The 22,200-nt window shown below is 34.9% G+C and overlaps 1 protein-coding gene across 5 annotated transcripts in view; it reads right to left on the bottom strand.

Moving 5' to 3' along the window:
• The window catches only part of LOC105231501 (G protein-activated inward rectifier potassium channel 3), an 82,903-nt gene that overhangs the window by 31,445 nt on the left and 29,258 nt on the right, over window positions 1-22,200 (bottom strand). Inside the window, exons 1-2 of one of the 5 annotated variants that reach the window (XM_049447563.1) lie at window positions 18,953-20,513; window positions 16,562-17,515 (exon numbers count right to left, since the gene is read on the bottom strand). The exons of 2 other annotated variants lie outside the window; for them this stretch is intronic. In XM_049447563.1, the coding sequence (XP_049303520.1) occupies window positions 16,562-16,611 (50 nt within the window). In that variant the 5' untranslated portion in view covers window positions 16,612-17,515; window positions 18,953-20,513. Of the gene's footprint in view, window positions 1-16,561; window positions 17,926-18,952; window positions 20,514-22,200 lie in introns of those variants that run through there. 2 more of the 5 variants (XM_049447564.1, XM_049447566.1) reach the window with 2 other exon arrangements.

Genomic DNA, 22,200 nt, shown 5'->3' with positions numbered 1-22,200 from the left:
TATCTCGAGCACATAACTGTGGCCATTTTTAACTTTTCTGCTTTACTTTTTATTATTAATTCATATACATATATGTATACTTATTTAGTAATCATGTGTATAAATATTTATCTCAACCGTTACGCGTGGTAAAGTGAAGTTTTAATTATTTACCCTTGACGACTTTGGAAGAAGTTAAAGAGGGTGCAACCTTTCTTGCAATATCTTTGTTGATATATGTATGTGTGTATGTATGTATGTATATATTTAAAATTTGTTGAATAGATTTGGGTATTTTTAACCAATTATTTCATATCTATAATATATATGATGACAGCCATGAACAGGCCAAGTAACATACAAACTGAATCAGCAGACGGAGCAGGGATTTAGATAAAGCAAATATTTGTATATGAAGGCTGTCAAATTATTTTTCGTTCGAACGTATGTTTTTATCAAGCAATTTGGTTCTAATTCAGCTAATTTTGAATTTTTTGTACAACAGGTAAATCATTCCCGGTCTGAAACATAGATGTCGCTGCTAGAATTAAATCCATATAATTAAGAGGTTGTTACCGACCAAAACGTTAAAAAAGCGCCCAAAATAATTTCGCATGGCCGTAAAGATGGTGTCATGTGTAGAAGTTCCCGAAAGTGAGGAAAGTTCTCTGATTGCCATTCACTTGGGAGTAGCCAGAAACGACTCTCACTACTTCCGGTTCTAGACCAAGTATCCTCTGGGTAGCCAAAGCACATTCGTTTGAAGGCAAGCTAAAGTGAGAAGGTGAAACATCCCCTTCACAGGGTTGTGTGGTGGGTTTGGGACCCGCCACTTAAAAAACGCCTCCAATGAAAAATTACAACTAGCCTCGGATGAGAGACCCCCCTTTTGATGACGACCATAGCAAACGAATTAAAGGTAGCAATTTAAGGGCATGCAACTGGAATGTCCGGTCATTTAATTGGGAAGGTGCCGCTGCACAGCTGTTTGATGTCTTCGTTAGAGTGAAGGGTGACCTCACTGAGGCGAGTAGATCCTTGTGGCATTTACTACAGTAGTCATATAAAGAAACGCAAATTCGGCGTGCGAATCGTGGTGGGAGAGAGGCTCCGTCATCGAGTTCTGGCATTCACCTCGGTGCATGAACGTCTAGCCACAATCCGCATCAAAGCGAAGTTCATGAACATATCGCTGATTTGCGCCCACACCTCAACGGAAGGGAAGGACAATGTGACCAAAGATGTCTTCTATGAACGCTTGGATCGCACCTATGAGAACTGCCCCGCCACGATAACAAAAACGTGCTTGGCGACTTACACGCCAGGGTGGACAAGGAAGGTATCTTTGGCGCAACAGTCGGTAAATTTAGCCTCCTCGAGAAAACATCCCCAAATGTGCAATGTGTGTTACTATAGTAATTGTAATAAACTTCAAGACTCAGTATTGCACCTCAGTAGTCCTCAAACTGAGTTTCAACTGCTTTTTTATAGTATAATTCCCGTTAGCATTTAAAAAAGGAAGTATTTCGTTATAATATTGACCCGGCATACCTTAGAATTGGTATGTAATATATTTAGCATATTGCAAATACTTAAAGTAATGCCTTTCGTAATCTCATAATTTCCATGAGCGTATTTTGAACTCAAAATTCATCCTCCAATAAGCAAGTAAAGTATAAGTTCAATTTCCGCGCACTTCTTTCATACATATCGGTGAATATACTCTATGCATGTGATACATCTGCTGCATATCCATCAGCAGTACGTCCAGTTTTTTTATTTCAAAGATAATATAGTCGGCCAGACGGCAGCCACGAGTAGCTCACATTGCCAACATCTATATATATAATAAATTTCTGTATAAGTTTAAGTGCACGAAACAATAATTAGGACTTTTATTTGACCATTTTAAGCATAAACTAATTGGCGTTTGTTGCTTCTAGAAAAGCATGTCACATTTATTTCTATTTTTTCCTACTATATATACATATATATATATATAGTATATAACTCGTACATATATTATCTGCCTGCAGATAGCACACCCAAAAATGTTGTATTTGTCAGAATTTCGTTAATTCACAAATAAGTGCAATTTTTTCGCTTTGCACAAGAAACTTGCAAAAGATACAAAAGCAGAGATAGTGTAAATTGTTGCCAAAAAAAAATTTGCAATATTGGGTCACATGCCGTGTCGCAAAAACTTATTGCATGTAACAAATGCAATATATTAAATGCAGTGTACGATTCGCCAAGCGTTGGAGAGTGGTGAATCGAACATACTATACCAGTTGTTAATATCAATTGGCAGCACTTGTGCAACAACTATGCGTTAACAAGTCGTTTGACATTTATGCTTTTGTAACACGCTTTTTTCTTTAGTTTAGAAGCACTACTTATCGCGACAAAAAACATATTAGTATGTTTTTAGTTTCCAGTCCTATGATTTCCATAAATAACTACATATGATTTATTTCAAGTCTTAAGTTTTCAAAAATAATAAAAAACCTGTTTTTGTCATTTCAGCCATTCATAATAGCAAAATTAGACAAAATATCTAAAATATAACTGGTATGGTATCAGTTAATATATCGGTTATAAAAAGGTTACAAAAGTCTAAAAACTGATTGCTATTTTTGAGTAGATAACGAAAACGAAAATTGTGTTTTATAGTGTAATGCTTGTACATGTGGCATACTTTCTTTGGCTGCACTTGAACTCACCATATGTATAAGACCAAAGACCAAAGACCAAATTACTAGCAACTGCCAGATGGTTCGCTAGATTCACATAAGTTTAGACTACCACAGTTTGTATAATGTGTTCGATTCGCTACTCTCTAACTCTCGGTCTTTTAAAGAAAACAATTATAACTGATAGCAGCATGAAAATAAAGGTGTGTCCTCCTTACTCACAAAATCGTGAGCTGTACTCTACTCATTTACACTCCGCGCCCATGGAACCACAGCAAACGTAGTCACGTTCTTAAACTTCTTATTTTGGGACACGTAATTCTTATTAACATCGACTATTTTTAAATTTCATATTCATACATTATGTAAATATTGATTTGTGTGTACACAATTCGATCAGCGTACAAATTTTAAAGGCAAAACTGAAACACTTGTGCTTCGAATCTACAATATTTGTATTTATTGCCTCCAATCAATGTTGAAAGCACAAAGCTTGCGTCAGTCAAAAGGTTAATGTTTGCACAGGCCGTACGAAAGTGCGAAAAAGAAGTCAATTTTTAAATACACAGAATAATAATTGCGTATACAGAGGGTGATCCATTTCGAGGTTCCCAACTTTTTTTAAAGAAAATACACTGTAACTTCAAATTTAATTGAGAATGTTTATTATCATTCGAAATGATGTTTATGATATCACACGATCTTGGTGGCCAAACGACCGGTCTAAAACGTTAAATTATCTGCTCACCGCAGTGTTCTGTTGGATGAAATGCTCATGCACTCGAATATCTTCAGTTTGCTCTTCGTCCGAAATGCAGCAATTTTGCTTGTTTTCATGCCCGTTAAGCCAAAAATGGCCCTCATCACTGAACAAAATTTGGCTCGAAAATATCAGATCTTCTTGGAACTTTTCATAACATGACAGCTCACAGTGTGAAGTTTAGAAGAACTCCAAAAAATTTACCAAAACCTCATGCAACTAAAATATCTAAGCAACAAAAAAATAAATTGTCACAAGATGAAGCTAATCTAGTGTAATCTCAGCAAAATTAATATTTGCACTGCCTGTCACTGCCTTTAAGCAACATTATGCCAGCCATATTGCAACCTCGTGTCTAAGGCATAAATTATGTGCTAGCTTAGTTATGGAAACGCTTGGGTCAACACTTGTCTAGCGCATAGAGGCGCGTGAGCTAGTAAATGACTCTATAAGATTTCATATACAAATATATCCATATGTACTTAAGCTATTATTAACTACTTCAGACTTTTATGACATTGATAATGCGCAAATAAAACGTTTATGCTGTAGCACGTTTAAATTTATTGGCGCAAGCTAAAAATAATAATAACAATAACAAAAATTGGACACAGTGTGAGGTTTTCTATATTTTTATTTTTATTTTTGTATGTTATTTATAAGAAGCTCGCGCTGTTATGCGCTAAGATTCGCTGATTTTGAACAAATTGTCATGCAATTAGCTTAATCGAGTATTAGCATCGGCTTTCAGACAACCGCTTAATTAAGTCAATTAACAATTGCACATTTTCTACGCCCAAATCTCCCAAGACGTCATCGATTTCAACACTTATCACTCACATTTTTTCTTTAAAAAATATTTGCACTGATTGCGATAGCCTTTTAAGTATGGCGTGGCTTCCCAAAACCCAGAAAAACAAAAAAGCGCAATTAAAAGCCGGAAAATTAAACATGTGCAGCAAATAAAAATATTTTTGCAACAAAAAAAAAAAACAAAAAACAAGACATCAATCAGGCACAGACCTTAAGTCTACACAGCAGTTGATGCTTGCCAAATTGGGCGGCCAGTGTTTCCCTTGGGCTTAAAATAAAAAAAAAGTAAATAAAAAAAGAGCCAAGAGAGATCACAAAAAACACAGAGGCTACACAAAAAGCGAAACATCAATCAAAATTAATAGACGGAAATAAAAGGAGAGCGAATGCAATGCGATAAGCCACTCACTTCAACAATGTAAAACAGAAATTTTTAAAAGCAAAGATAACAATTTCGTAAACAAATACAGAGGCTTACAATTTTGAAGATTATGGCACTTTTTTAATGTTTTATTTGCTGGCTTGTAAAGTGTATGAATTGGCAAAACCTTTGAGTATAACTTATGTAGGTAAATGATTATACATAGGTTGCCTTTTACATTTCGGGCTTTGGACACACTAGTGTTGCTAGCTGACAACACACAAGTTTGTCGTAAAGTTTGAGATTTTTGTTGTTGTACATACTCAGGGCATTTTGACATACGAACGCTATTTTTGTTGTTTACAGTAACTTGAAATATTCATCTCAGCCGATTCACCATGTTTTGGAGTGTGGTGTATCGAATACACTATACCCGTTGCTCAAACAAATTGGCAGCACTTGCGTTACAACTCTACGCTCACAGGTCCTTTGTCACTTACGTTTTCGTATTACGATTTTTTCTTTGTTCCCGAAACTCTTTCTTCGTACAGCTCATCGTTCCATCGAATGCGGTATGCGCAAAAGACCAAACATCTTCCTCAGAACCTTTCTCTCGAAAACTTGTAACGTCGACTCATCAGTTGTTGTCATTGTCCATTCCTCTGCACCATATAGCAGGACGGGGATTTTGAGTAACTTGTAGAGTTTCGTCTTTGTTCGTCGATAGAGGACTTTACTTCTCAACTGCCGTTCAGTCCTGAAGTAGCTCTTGTTGGAAAGAGTTATTCTGCGTTAGATTTCGAGGCTGACATTATTGTTACTCTTAGTACTGGTTCAAAGCTAGACGAAATTATCTACAACTTCGAAGTTATGACTGTCAACAATGACATGGGTGCCAAGTTGCGTGTACGACGACTGTTTGTTTGATGACAGGAGATGTTTCGTCTTGCCCTCGTTCACTATCAGACCATTGGATTCGCTTTCCTATCCATTCTGAAGAAAGAAGAACGAATCGCCTCAACAGGCAAATGATAGCGTATGCTAGCAGCTGTACACTCTTATAGACGATGGTATCTTCTCTATTTAGTTTTACAACTCGAATTATTTTCTCCAAGAGTAGATTGAAGAATTAGTTTTGCGGGGATTTACTTTTGTGCTCTAAACCCGAAATATAAAAGACCACTAGTCAACCACGTATTCAATATCTTCCAAAACTTAAAAAGCTTGCAGCGTGACGAATCGAACAAACAACTAAGGTAAATAATAAACCTTTGAAACATTTGACACTTGACGTGAATCACTGAAGATTTTCCCAAACTACATATTCTATATAACCGGCTTTATTACTATTTTGCTGTCACTCCAGCTGATTAAAATAATATACTTGGTAGTTCTACCAAGCTAATTACAACAATAACAGTCAATATGTAAAAATCAATACGACGATGCTTCACTAAAACTTTGTGTACTAAATAATTTTGTTTCCAAGTGCTTTTCATACAGCACAACAAAAACAAGTTAGTAGCGTCTATCAATTTCATATGCCCTGCTGTTGTTTTGACATTCGTCTAATCAAAGGTGGCGAGGTTACCTAATCACTAACTATGCGCCATAATGATAAAAGTAGTCTATCGGGTTTGGGGAGTATTTCTATTTCGCGAATCTTTAATTTCCGTCAAACAAATACCAAACAAAAATTATTAATAATATTAAACTCACACAATGCTATGTATATATTTGCACACAGCCAGGTATTAATCACATATTGATTTGTACTAAAATATATATATTTCGCAATGCGACTTAATAAGAAGTCCGACAAAGGCATATTGATAAGAACTTCTTAATACAGTGGGTATATGCCGGCATTATTTATATTTATTATGCCGGTAATAGCTAAACCAACTCGTATTGATAACACTTTTGGGACGTCACTAGTAAGTCCAAATCGAACATGTGTCAGCGGTGTGGTGGCAATTAAAATTTGGCAACAGTAAAAGATATATACATATGTATATGAATAATGTCTTCTTTTAGATTCACGTCATCAATTATATTACTGCTTGTGGTTAACGGACTCAGGAGGGAAGGTTATTTGCGTTACTACTTTTTTTTAAATTAACTTTTTTGACATACTTAAGAGTAAAATTACGCAAACTTTATGTGAAAATTGTTCATAAATACATCTCTTGTATTGATTTTATTACATATGATAGATTTCAACGTCTGAACACAGAGTTAATATAGTATAACTGTCGAACTTATTAACAATTGTAAACAAAAACTTTCCTTGCAATCGTTCATGACGTCACCATGCAATATATTTTACCAAAAAATTTGATGGATCCAAACTGCCGCAATCGCCATTTGTAAAGTTTTTAAGTAATAATGTTAGTCACTTTAGAAGCTCCTAACTAATCATTAAACTTATGAAAACTGGCCCAAAACTGTCAGTATTGTATGCGTCAGAACTTTAGTGCCGCTTCTTGGCAATAAGCTATGGCTATACTCCTTAATGCTATTATGACGAATTTTTATTTACGTTGAAAAATTTACTATGCCTTATTTGCACTATGATTTAGAGAGGCTTTCCTTCTAGTACATATGTACATTTGTCTATAGCTTAAAATCTTATTTAATAGCACTGACTATTGTTGCTATTTTTAAAATACAGCCAGCGCCGTTAATACTCGAATTACTCACAAAAGTGAAAATGAAACTTTAATAATAGTAAAAGCTATATGTTGATATGAGTGAAGATATAAAATACATATCTATATATGTACTTTATGCTGATTATAATTAAATGTATATTTGAAAAATTTCGCATACTTATCAATTTTTCATTTCAATATTATCTCGCCTTTGTAAATTTCCATTGATACGTAAATCTCTGTCAATTTTACGAGTTAATTACCGCAATAAAACGAGTATTTACTTGAAATTAAAGCCGCAGGCACCCTTCACATTTGGCATTATCTCCGATGTGTCGTAAGTAGGTACTCGTGAATAGAAGTCACATGAAATACTTTGTATGTATTAATGTAAATATGTATACAAGAGTATGGGAATATCATGAAAAAATCGCACGATTGCGTCTCATATTAAAAATAATCGCGGTGCGAGTGCAAAACATTTGTACCATATACATATGTATGTATATAGACATATTTAGAGATTGCTATCTAAAAACATTTAATTAAACTGATAGATTACGAAAAATTATGCATCTTAAGTACTTGCTTTTTAAAATTTATTTTTTATTTATTTTCTATGAAAACATTAACTGGTCCCATAGCCTTCGCGCCTGAAGTTCATTGTTCAATTAACCGGGCCTTTGCTGGATTAAAGTGCTAATTTAGATCGATTTAACATATAAAAATCTTAGTTTATTATATTAATTTTCTGCCGGTTGTTGTCCAAACTATAAATTTGGTTGTGATTATGGAGAAAATATCAATCCGTTCCTTCAATTAACGATTGAGCAAAATAAAGGCAAAGAACGAATGCTTATTAAAGCAAAATAAGTGAAATATTTAACTGAAAAAAAAATTAAATCAAACACAAGTAATATTTTCCGAAACACCAACTTCATGACCCTACCTTTCAACTGGGAAAGAAGGCTCAAAGTAAACATAGAAAAAGATGGCTGTCGTAAAGGTATGTTAGCTACGCGCAAAACTAAACATCTATACGGCTGAAAATAGACGATGGAGGTGGTGCGGGACTATACTGTCCAGAGTTAGGCATAAGGCAACCTTTTAATTTAAGCGATCACCGATGTATATCAAGTTGAGGTCATTTTCTATTACGACAGCCGTGGAGCTGGTCTATAATGCACATGGCAGTCAAACAGCAATCAAGGCAGTAACCTGGTATCCCATACCTGCCATAAGTGTTATGGGAAGCAGTGTAAAGTATTGCCAGAAGTAAGCAAATTCACTTCTTCTGGATTTCAGGTCACAAAGGCAACGAAGGCAATGAAATATTGGACGAGATTGCCAAGAATGATATACAACTAACATGCGAAAACGTAATCAACATTGGGAAACCTAGGCATTGTCCAAACGACGGTCTCGACAGAAGCATGATAAATAAATTCAGAACCCGATGGAACAAGCTAACTGGGTACAAGACTAGAAAAATCCTGTGCAAAACGGTAGATCGGAAGTTCACAAAATTCCTATTGGCTCTCGATATAAGAAACTGCAGGAACATGATCGACACACTAACTAGTCACTGTCTGGTGGCGGCACGCTCGCAGAATGGGGCTCACAGATCGAGAAGACTGCAGGAAATGTCTAGAGCAGGGCAAAAGGGAAACAATGGAACATCTCTTGTGCACTTGTTCCGCATTAGCAAGGGTGTGATAAACTAGAGGATCAATAGTAATGCTGCAGAGTCTGTTAAAATTCGCGTCAAGCGCAGGGATCCTAAAAGATGACTACTTCTCTTGCACTCCTTCTTGTATCCCAAAGGATCAAAACTGGTCTAAGCGTGGCTTATTGGCCTACCAGTTTAACCTAAACCAACCAAACCCAATATTTTCGGAAAGTCGTTGAAATTTGAAATATGAAGACTGATGAGCACAAAATTGGCACTTAATTTTTTTCACTTTCACTAAAATTCACTTTTTAACGCGGTAGCACTAATTGAGACTCAATTTAGAATACAATATAGACAACAATGTTGTTAACTTAGTTCAGAACTGAAATGTTTTCTTTGATAGAAGTCATGCTTACTAACAACAGCCATGTGGTGAAATCATATTGCTGAAAAAGTGGTGTAATTTCCAAAAACATTTCTTAAATCTATAAAGAAGAGAATACTATCGCAATCAAAAATATTTATCGAATACTAACACTCTAATATAGCCATTCCTACTAACATATATTTTTTCTTTTAGGTGAACATTTCTCGAACAAAGATCGAGAAAGTTGAATGGCTCTGTCACAGTGCAAAGTCTACTAAGCTATAATCTAAAAACTCTATATAATAGAAAGAGTATAGTTTGCTAAGCGCTATATACCATATGTACCCAATCTAAGAATCCGTATGGAAATATTTTTTTGTACTTATATATATTTTTGTGTCAACAGGCGTGTTCTACTTTCGTTTAACAAGTCTTTTCGGGTTTTTTATTTTATTTTTTTTCAATTGACACTTTTTATTTGTTCTATTTGATGACGGCTAATTTAATTTTAAGTATGCATATATTTTTCATACATATTTTTTATGTTTACTTAATATTGCATACTTGCAAATAATGAAAACAAAGCTTTCGAAGCTAAGCTCCAACAAATCTCGAAAAAAATTTTGATTACACTCATATTTGCCGATATTACGACTCTGCTGAGAATTACAAAATATTTTTTTTAAGAAAATATTTATTATAATTGATAGCAAGAAATAAAAGAAGAAATAATTATTAAAATTAGCATGCAGCACTATACTCAGGCCTTACTCAACCAACACTAATTTAAGCTGTTCGGCGCACTGTTATCATGCAATCAACTAACAGACGCCGTGAATCAGAAAATGTTAATTAACATTACAGCCTATCAATAATAACATTCTGCGGTGAGGTGTTAAAAGGCCTAAGAGCGCTTTACATAAAAACAATTTATTTTATTTATTAAATTTCACAGGCCAAATTTCAAAACCGAATTTCGCATTTTCTGAATTTACAAAGTCAAAAATAGCACATACATATGTATATTTAAAAGACTGATTGGGAGTGATCGATTGCTGTCAACATGAGTGGCATCCGCACAATTGAAATCCAGTTAAAACAGTTATGCCTGCACGCGTTAATTATTATGTATGTACGCGTTAATTAAAAAATTAGGTAATTGGAAATATTTTCATTCAGATTTTTGATCGATTGCACCGCGATATTTTATCTACATTTAATTGAAAGACGTGCGAAAAATGTCAACAATAAATAAAGAAATCGAATGTTTACATGTTTGACGCGTGTATTCATAAATTGACTGTGAAAAATGTACAAGTACACACGTCAAACATTACTTATTTATGTTATTGTTCACTTTAATTGCTTGGCTATTTATTATAAGTGGTTTTTACCTAGCATATTTAAGCCAAAGCGTTTACTCTTGCTTTCTTCTAAACAAACAATTCATGTTTTTTCTTTAAAAGACGCGAGCGGCAGCCAAATTGGCCATACAAGTAGCATATATACAAATATCTAATTCTTAATAAATATATGTGTGCTTATACCTTTAAGTAATTCGCCGCGCTTCAGCTTGTTGCCTTATTAAACTTTTTTTCAAATGCTTTTTTCCTTTCTGCTCTTATATGTATGTAAATACTTCACAACTCTTTGTTAAAGTGAGAATTATATTTATTACGCCAACGTCGCCCTATGAAATATTCATGCTAATTTCATTGATGTTTCGAAAAGCCAACAGGAAGCGTTCGTTCTGGGCACCTTTCGCAATAATTAAATATTTTTTATCTCTTTAAATATATTTATCTCGAAAAATGATGAAATATTTTTCAATTTTAATTAATTTATTTTGGACTCCATTAAGATTGATTATATTACCTTTAATATTAATAATTAAAAATATTTCATTGCTAGCGTATACATATATGTACATAAAGAATTTACTATTTTTAGCTGTGATGTTGTCATTTTGATATCTCAGTTTATTTTTAGCAAACCGTATCGTCATATTTATATTTAAGCAAACTTAAGTGAATGCTTTCTGAATGAAAAATTTAAATTTATACCCTGAACAAAATGAAGTTTCTAAAAAACAAACAATATAAGAGTGAAACACCTAATTTTTTATTTTTTTTTAGTTTTTGTTTTTCGTTTCAAAACTACAAAAGTTCTGCGATCTCGAAGTGTGCTCTAGTTAGAACACAATAAAATCTAAGAAATAACAATGCTTAATTTCAAAATTGGCTAGAGATCTTCTGTGCTTCGAAAAAAAAATTGTCAGTACTTCAAAATCTCTTCGAATCAAAGTTCATAACGATTCAATATTCGAACGATGCCGAAGTTCTGAAGTAGTTTTCATAAGAACTCAAAAGTCTGTAATCAAAAGCAGCTGAACAAGAACTTAAATCTACAAACATGCAGTTATCCTGCAATTACAATCTGCAGAACCTAAATGTTAAAGGTACAACTCTTTCAAGGACCGCATCAAACTGCTTGAGGTAGGCTTGGACAGCAAACTTTTGTAGAAGCACAACGTGAAAGAAAGACTCGTTGCGCAATGCATAACGAGAGCTTTATAAAAAACTCCAACGGGGGCTATTGAACTGGTACTAAACTTCCCACTTAAAACCTCTTCACTGCTTACAGGAGAATTTACATATAGAACTTTCGGACATACCTCGGTGGATAATGGCGATTCGGCAAACACCGATTGCATGACCCTACTTTTCAACCGAGAAAGAATGTTCAAACTAAACATAGGAAAAGTTGTCTGACGTAAAGGTATGTTAGCTACGCGCAACACTCTAAACATCTATACTGATGGCTCGAAAATGGACGATGGAGCTGGTGCGGAAATATACTGTCCAAAGTTGGGCATAAGGCAACCTTTTATGTTGGCGGACCTCTTCAGTATATTTCAAACTGAGGTCTTTGGTATTGCGAAAGCAGCGAAGCTGTCTCCTAAAGCACCTGCAGGCAATTCCAAAGTTAACATCCCCGAAAACAACCAAGCAGCAATCAAGGCAGTAACCTTGTATGCCATATTGGCCCGAAGTGTCTTGGAAAGCAGGACAACGGTGGAAAGTGTTGCCAGAAGTAAGCAACTTCTCTTTTACTGAGATTGCCAAGAATGATGTATGACTAACATCCGCAAAGGAACTGAAAACGAAAATCAACATTGGAAAACTCATCACCAATGACCATGACCATATACGACGATCTCGCCAGAAACATGGTGAAGAAAATCAATACCCGATGGAACGAGCTACGTGGGTACAAAACTGCAAAAGTCATGTGCCAAACGGTAGTTTTGAAGTTCACAAAATTTCTATTGACACTCAATCGGAAAGGCTGGCGATATACGACCGCAAGATGGGGCTGACAGATCGAGAAAACTGCAGGAATTGTTTAGAGCATGGCAGGAGGGAAACAATGTAGCATCCAATTTGCACTTGTCCCACATTGGCAAGACTGCGCTGTAAGCATCTGAGGTCCGCACAGTATGATGCACTGGAGGAGGTATGGACAGTAAGGCACCAAAGTCTGTTAAAATTCTTGTCAAGCGCACGCACCCTAACCAATCCTCTTGGACTTAGCAAGTGAAATCCATCTGATATCGTGGCTTATTGACCTACCAGATTAACCTAACTTAAAATAACTTAAACCATAAACTTAACCTATTTAAACGAGAAATTGGTATTACACCTAATGTTAAGAACTGTATAGGAGTTGAGCTCAATCCTCGGAGCGAATTTTTTGTGAAAGTGTCACAACAATAAAATTAAGATTTACTGTATTTTACAACAACCACATTAAAATTTGCCTCTGTCCATAAAATAGCGTCAAAAATTTCGTAAAGCTTTGTCTACATTCTATGCTCAATCGCACATTTTAAGTGCCGTTTTTGTTAGCTGCTGTAATTGCGAAAAACCATAAAAATAATTTTAAATTTTTACAGCATTTTTAATTACATGGACACAAATTGCGTGCTTCCTGTATTCATGTTGACAGTGAAGCCCAGATAAGCGAGTCAAATTAAGTTAGATTTTTGGTTTACGATTTGTGATTTCTACATTTATATCTTAAATCTTAAGTTATTAGGAAGGGTGTTAGATGTTTTCAGGGTGTCAGAGATAAAACTGGGAACAGGTGTTTATTGTGGTGAATTTTTGAAGAAAAATAAAATGCAAAATACTCTATGCTACTCTACAACAACACCAAGTTGTTTTGAGAACTCTAGGCTAAGGAGAAATTTCCCCCGATCTCCAACCAAAATGCACCAGTGAAGGGTATAATAGCAACGGTGCAACCATAGTTAACGCTTTTCTCTCGTGTTTAACTGGAAGTGATTAACATTATATGTTACTATAAGCATGTACATGAAACATATTTATTCGGAAAGACGTAATAAATGAAAAAAAATATATACGACAATTGTATTCTGCGAAAACCGCGAGTGGTCTGCAATAATAATTTTTTTCATATATGCTGAGTGTTGAAATTTCTGAAATTTCGCTGAAGTGAGCGATGACTTGGGTGGGGAAAGCACCTAACGAAGTACCACTGTTATATGTACATATATTGGCCTTTAATTTATGCATAAAAACACGTCAATGAGCATATATACCTATACACATATACATATACATATATGTATATATGTACATTAATGTGGTTCATTTAAATTTTTTTTAATAAAATAAAAAATTGGCAAAAATATAATTTCTGAAAAAATTTGGGTTAAAATACAAAATTGATATAAAATCGTTGAATCAACTTTTAAATACATTAAAATTTTAATTTTTAATTTTTTTTTAATTAATTCACTTCCATATATCACTGAAACAAAGCACTTTTTTTTGCATAATTGTTGGGAACATTTTGGTAGGAAATTTAACTTCATGTTTTTTCTTTGAAAGTTTTCGATAAAATCAGCTGTTCACTCATTTTTCTTTTCAATATGTGAAAACCGTCAAAAATCGAAAAGAAGGTCAAAATTAAAGGCACAATTTTTCAGGAATTTTCTTCTCCTATAATAAGCAAAATTTTCATGTGTCTGAAAAACAAAAACAAAAAAAAGTTTTAAATCAAACACCCTAAGTATAATCCACATAAATATCGATATCTACATATATACAAAGGTACTCAGCCACTGAGTCGTTTTGCCCGCCAGCAAAGCCATCAAACTGACCTTTCTCCGTTGCCAATTATATTTGCTATTTTACAAGCATTTTCTTGTATTGCAATTATTCAATTTTTATTGATTTGCCAATTGATCACTTGTACAACCTGTTTAGTTGATCTTCACAAGCAGACGCTTTCAATTGAAATGCAGCCACACAAACAAATCACAAACAAATTGTTTTCTACTACTTTTATTTGCTCGCCTGTTGCTTTCCACCGCTTGAATTCCCCTTTATGCAAATTTCTATGGATTTCGCATGAAACGTTTTTAATTAAATATGCAAAACGTGCGGCTTCGACACATTAGCCTGCTGTCATATAAAGCGACATGCGGCGTCACCATTGCGGCAAATAAAAACAAGCAAAACCAATGTGAAATAACAACTAAACGACGTCCGCTTGGTGGTCCAAGGTGCAAACAATATTGAGTCATTCAACTGCGGCAGCTAACAATATACAAATATGTATGTACTCGTATATATGCAAACATAAATCAGCAAACTGATAACTACTCAAGAAAAAAGCATAAAAATTTAAAAAACATATACACACTCAGATATGGCAAAACATTATAAATAACTATACATTTAGTATAATTTTGCATAAAAACCTGATATTATATTAGCATAAATATGCACAGTGTGTAAAAGAAATACTCGCCTTAATGCCGCTGTCAACTGTCGCATTAAATAATTAATTTATAATATTGCGCGAAAATAAAATATTTTCAAACTTACTCATCGCTTTTGAAATAAAAAAAATAAAAACCGCTCAAAAAAATGCTCAGTTTTTCCTTGAATTTTAAATAACATATCAATTATCATGTATATCCATTAACATTATGTTAGCATCCATACAAGTACTCAATAAAATATCAATTATCATGTATGTAGACATTATGTTAGCATCCACCAACAGTATTCTGCTATGTTAACCCATATTTGCGCTCACGTTTTTTAAATAAAGAATAGTGCAGCATTCTGAGTTTTGAAATATACGCTGAAACAACACAACTCAGAGCGAACACAATGGTTTGCGAGCAGGTGAGCGAATGAGCGTATGAACGAACGAGCGCTGCAAATAAGGTCAGTAGGAAAAGGCAGTGTGGTCAGTGACCTTTGTGGTTTTTTAATTTTGGTTTTGCGTAAAATAAAATTCATATACCGAATTCTTATATAGCATTTCTCAATGACACCAAAATATAATATTTGCATTAAATTTATTAGAGAGAAATATACTTAGATTTAAGAGTTTCGAACTTGGTTATACCCAGCGATTAACGAGCTCGTACTATTTAAAACAACTTAAAGACGTTAGAGATTAGGTTAAGCTATTTAGTGACATCACTTTGCTCTATAGGCAAGATCCTACCGAGAAGATCCGACATGTTCGAGCCAAACTTTGTTCTGTGATGAAGCTCATTTCTGGCTCAATGAGGATGTAAAAAGCAAAATTGTCGCATTTGCGAAGAAGGGCAACCTGAAGGCATATTTCGCAAGCTTAGCGTTCAGAAGAACTTAGTTAGAACTTTTTGTTCTGTTGTTAACTCGGTTATAACCGCGTAAGAGATGTCAACGCCAATAAAGAAGAAGGAGAACTTTTGAATTTAACTCACTCGATATACGAAGTTAACATGGAATTTATTATAACGCTGGGAGCACTCAGTGGATTTTAGCAGCAGTAGGGAGGCCTTAAGAATATCAAGCAAAGAAACCCATGAAAGACAAACTTCGAAATATTTCATGAAGTACAAAATATGCAAAGAAATCTCTTCAAACACTAAAAGATAAAAGCTTCCACACCTAATTCTCATAATAACAGATTTTTAAGACGCTTTGCGGAAGTAAATGAGCATACAGATAAGTTGCTAAGTAGATAACAACTACTTATGAAATAGTCTAGATTGTTTTAAATAAATATAGCGTGATAGTTTTTAGACGAATTAGCATAAAAATTATATTTTTAAAGCACAAAATCTGCCGGCATCATATTCAAATATTACAAGTATGAGTGAAGAGTGAAGAATATCTACGTACATATGTATATCCAAGAGTACTAAGTTAAATTTTAAGAACGCTTACCCATACATCGCATCGACCAGATCGCGTTCCCACGTCATTAGTCGCTTCATTTTGGCGGCTACTGTCTCTGAGCGCGTTAACGTCGCCGTTGTGGCAATTTTGTTGCCGGTAAGGGGCACTGTGAATTGTACCGTGATTGCGGTGAAGATTCGACGGTTTTCCAAAAGTACACACTAATATGTACTTTTATTTAGCGGCTGTTGTTGTTGTTGTGTGGATAGCGTAAAAATAACTAACTGTTGAGATGACAACAAAGACAAAGTGCCCGTTCACGCAGTTATAGTTGAATATAGAGTGTGAATGAATACCTGCTGAAGCAGCTTCTTGGCAGTACCGTAAAGACACTTTGTTGCTTTATGTGCTATGTTGCACTGTAATTAGCCAAGGGCGCTTAAGTTTATGTAATTTTTTATAAAAAAAACTTGTTTTTTGCTGTGCGTTTTGCAGTCTTTACAGCGTCTCCAAATCCACTTAGAGTACAAGGTGTTGAAGCAAGAATATTTTTGCAGCTTGTGTTGTTGTATTTCAGTATGTTGTTGTATTTTATTTATGTTGTTGTATTTTACTTAAGTTGTTGTATTTTACTTAAGTTGTTGTATTTTATTTTGTTGTTGTATTTTTTACCAAATTTTTTGTTGTTGATTTGCGTCGTTTTGTATAGATTTTGTGCAAAAACTTTTCTGATTTTACGTTTTCAATGCAAAATTTTGTTGTTATTTACTTTTTAGTTGCCACTTCTGACCCTTGTTGCTGCCACACCTCGTATGTCATATGCTACTTGGCTTTGTGCTAAATTTGTAACTTGTTCTAGTTCTCATTTTGTTTGTTTAGTGTTTTTGTTTTGTTTGTAAACTTGCAGCTGCCTTGGCACTGACACGTGTATTGAAACACCTTTAAGCTCTGTGTATATATGTGTGTGTTTGTTTTATTTTTTGGCTGCAATTGCTAAGGATTCTATAAGGGTTGTTGGGGTTAATAAAATGTATGGTTAAGTCACTTGCGCAAATTTATTTGAAATTTCAAGTGGTACTTTGCTAATATACATGTGTTGGTAGATGAATGACTCATACGAAAAGAAGCTTGGTAATTGTTGTTGTTATACACTGAAAAGGGTATATTAAGTTTGCCACGAAGCTCGTAATGCCCAGAAGGAAACGTGAGAGACTCTAAAAATTATGCATATACATATGTACATATTTATGCATGTATGTATATAAAAGATCAGCATAACGAGTTGCGTAGATTGAGTCATGTCCGTTTGTTGGTATAAATACGAACTAGTGCCTAAATTTTTAATATATCGAACTGAAATTTTGCACACACGCTTTTCTCCATAAAAAAATGCAAATTTGTTGGAACCGCCATAATCGGATCACTATAGCATAAAGCTGGCCTACAAACTGAACGTTTGTAATCAAGAGCTTGCATGGAAAGCTTTTTTATTTGAAGAGATATATTCAAGAAACTTCGCATGGATCATTATATAGATCAATAATGCAATATCCGAAGAAATCGTTCAGATCGGATCACTACAACATACACCTGCCATACAAAAAGAACGAACGGAATGTAGTGCATGTATGGAAAACTTTTTCATTTGACGAGATATATTCACGCAATTTAGCACAGTTTATTATCTAAGTCAGTAATTTAATCTCCGAAGAAATTGTTCAGATCGGATCACTATTGCATACAGCTGCCATACAAACTGAATGATCGTAATCAAGTGCTTATATGAAAAACTTTTTTATTTGTCAAAATATTTTCACAAAATTTGGCATAAATTATTGCCTAAAGCAAAGCTATAATATCGGAAGAAATTGTGTAGATCTAAGTGCTATAGCATATAGCTGGCATACAAATTGAACGTTCGTAATCAAGTGCTTATATGAAAAACTTTTACATTTCAAAAGATATCTTCACGAAATTTAACCGACGTTATTGCCTAAGAAAATAATTTAATTTTCAAGGAAATTTTTCAAATCGAACCACTTTGGCATATAGCTGCCCTACAAACAGATCGATCAAACTCAACTTGTGGTATTACCATAAATTACTTTACACATGTACATATACATATATACTAATTAATTGAAGTTTTGTTGTTGTATAATAAAGTTTTACAAAAACACCGTAATTAAATAATTTAACGTAGTTTTGCCATTGATCATTTTCAGCTGTTATAAATATCGATTTACACTTATTTGCAGGGCATATTTTCTTTTTTTCATACTTAATTTTTTATTCTACTTCACTTTTCTTTGCAATCGCTATATATAGACGCACATACATATGGCTTAACTTTCATAAATTGTCACCAACTTGATAATATTGCATAAAAAATTATGCTCATACACTTTACACTTAACAGCAAGAATTGTATGGCCTTACACTTTTCTTTTGCAGGTTTCTACACTTGCGTGCAACACACTTTTCCTTTCACCTGATAAATTTACAAATAACTTTTGGCAACCACTATCACTAACCGCATAGCAATTAACAATTTTTGAGATACAAATTTTCGACACGAAAATACAAAAATATAAATCTGTTTCGTGTCAAGAGAGAAAAGCGCGATCTTCGACGACAAACGAATGCGTACTAATATTAGTGCCACAACAAATGTGCGAGCGCGTTTTATTCAAAAAAAATTACTTAAAATTAATACAAGCAATAAGCAACAATAACAATAAAAAAGCGAACGTCGCCGGTGCGGATTTTTTCACAAATTCAAGCCATTCAAACTCACTACACAACGATATTTATACACCTATGCAGAAATGCTTGTACATATGTATGTATGCATGTATGTTAGCGTATTGAATGTATTTTGTTCCAACTGAGCGGCGAACAACGAGTGACGAATTGTTGCTGTAGTTGTTGGTAAACATTAAGTGAGAAATAATTTCGCATGATTTTTTATTCACTTTGCTATTTTGTGTTAGAAACCAGTACTCTTGCTCATGCCGTGCGCCAATCGCGACAAATCGCAACTTCTGCTGTCAAACAAATAAACGAGCGCGCAAATTGATACAATAAAAGCAGCAGCAACAGCAACAAAAACAACTTTCTTACGCGCTCATCGCGATAGTAGCGAATGCGGCATAAATTTAGTATCGCCCGTTAGTATGATGGAGCAGTTGGTCGCGCGGAAGAAGGGGCGGCGGCAGCCGGTGCTAAAAGCACGAGTACTCTGCTTTGGCGAAGTTGCTCACAATACTGCAGAGATTTTTTGTTGCTAGCTGCTTTTGTTGTGCACATTTGGAGCCGTTTGCTGCTATTATTGTTTTTGCTGTTGCGCTATCGTTGGTTGGTTGGTTGTTGGGGGGATTTTTTGGTGTGCTACTCGCATGCTCAGCGCTCTCCACGCGCTCGCGCCACCTGTTATCGCACTCAGCCTGCTTTCGGAGCAGCCGCAGCAACAGCTTGCTCACAGTGTCACAATCGTGTTGTTTTGATTGTGTTGTTATTTTTTGTTGTACTGCAGTAGTGCTGTTTATTTGTTTATTATAATTTTATCAGCATTGTGTGGTTTTACACTTAACTTAGCTTCGATTGATTTTATTTACTTTTTTTCTTTGCATTTCGACTTCGTGAAATCTTTGTTTGGTTTTGCTATTTTGCACCTTCGGATTTAATAATAAACCAGCGATAATGTTGCTTATTCTAATTTGCCAGCTTTAAAGCCAAACTTCCCCTTCTTATTGTGTCATGTGTCTGGCTGTTATCAGTCGATTTACTGCCAGTTGTCAGCATCCATTGGACAGATTGTTGATTATTGTTGAGAATTTTTTTTGTCTAAAAATTTTTTGAGAGCTTTATTATGTTTGGTGGCGACCAACCTGTTATTTTGTGCTCTGGTTGACTCTTTGACAGCCCATGATCAACAGTCGTAATATTTTACTTACGGTACAACTCATACAAGGTATAAGAAAGAAAGCTCTTCTCTCGGTTAAAGTAAAAAGATAGGAAAAACACAAAACAAAACGTTAAGAACTTCATTTTGATCGTTCAGTTTGTATGACAGCCATATGCTATAGTGGTTCGATCTATACTATATCTGTGGATATTGCACCATTGCCTCAAACAATGATCCGTGCCAAATTTCCTGAGGATATCTCGTGAAATGCAAAAAGTTTTGCGTACAAAGACTTCATACCAATCAGTGACAGCAATTTGCTAAAGTGGTACGATATCGGCGGTTCCGACAAAAGTTCACGTATATACAGACAGGCAGACAGGCAGACGGACCGTCGGGCGGACGGACAAACAGACCGACATGGCTAATTATCGGTCTAAGTTATCTTCGCCCAATTCGCACCTGTTCGAAATGCACCAGTTGTCTACTTGTTGTTGCTATTTCCTACAGGGCATGCACTTACAGGCACTAACCTTCAGTGTTGCAAAGACCTCAATGTAAGTTGTTTTTTGTTGCAAACTAAATGTCTCGCCTTGAATTTGTTTGTAGTGATGCTACTACTGTTATACAAGGCGTAGTAGGCCTATGTATCATGCGTGCCTACATGCATATAAGTATATTGTATATATTTTTATATACATAAATACTGTGTAAAATGTATACGGAATGTTAGCAAGCACAGCTTAACACAAAACTCATGAACACTTGTGAGGATGATTATAGGTATTTTTGAGTTTTGCAATATAACAAAAACTAGCTCTCTTGCGCTCTCATTGCACAGGTGCCACTCTATGCATACTTTATTTGCAGCGTATTGTTGTTGTAAATTTTTTATGATTGTTTTTGTTTATTTTTCGATTTTTTTTTTTTGAGTCAGCCGATTAACTTTTTCTGTTTGCTCTTCCGTTTTTATTACAACGTTGTTGTTGTGATTTTTAGCTTATGTGCTTTTTATTTGAAACTGCGCACAGCGACAATATTAACCCAGCAGTAAATTTGAAAAATTTTCGAAAATAATATTTTCCAAAGCAATTTGCCAGCTTTTCACGTACACAAATGGATTTCAGTGCGCTCGTTTCGGTTGGATGGAGTCATGTTTAGAAGTTCACGCAAGTGAGTAAAGTTCTCTGAGTGCCATTCACATGGGAGTGGCTAGAAACTATTCTTTTACATACGGCTCAAGCAGTTCACGACTTCCGGTCTTCGACCAAGTATCCTCTACAGAACATCCGTTTGAAGGCGAGCTAAAGTGAGAAGGCGAAACATCCCTATCCAGGATTATGGCGGGGTTTGGAACCCGCTACGTAAAAATCGTCCACAATGAAAAGTAAACAACAGCCTCTGACGAGAGACCACCCATTTTGGAAATTTTACATAAATCTGTCCGAACGGAAGTGCACGATCAAAGCTCCGGCGTCGGTATTGTTACACAAATTTTGACTACTTTTTTATTTCTAATCCAAACTAGCGTTATTGTTGTTGTTGCCCCTATTGTAATTGTTTGCTGTTGTTGGCGGTGGTGTCGATGCCAGTGTCAATGGCGACACCTTCACCGCTTGGCTGTTGCCGCTAGCTAACTTGGCAGGTGTAACGCTTTGTTTGAGATGCACAATGCAAAAATTGTTGCTTTTGTTGTAAACAATACTAATGCTATTGCTAGTTGGAATAATTTTTTTCTTTTTTTTTTAGTGTAAGCTATTTGGTAACATTTTTCATGACT

Source organism: Bactrocera dorsalis, chromosome 2 (assembly GCF_023373825.1).
Source record: "Bactrocera dorsalis isolate Fly_Bdor chromosome 2, ASM2337382v1, whole genome shotgun sequence".
Taxonomy (NCBI): Eukaryota; Metazoa; Arthropoda; class Insecta; order Diptera; family Tephritidae; genus Bactrocera; species Bactrocera dorsalis.
The sequence above is the reverse complement of the archived record's forward strand: the minus strand, read 5'-3'. Positions and strand labels throughout refer to the sequence as shown.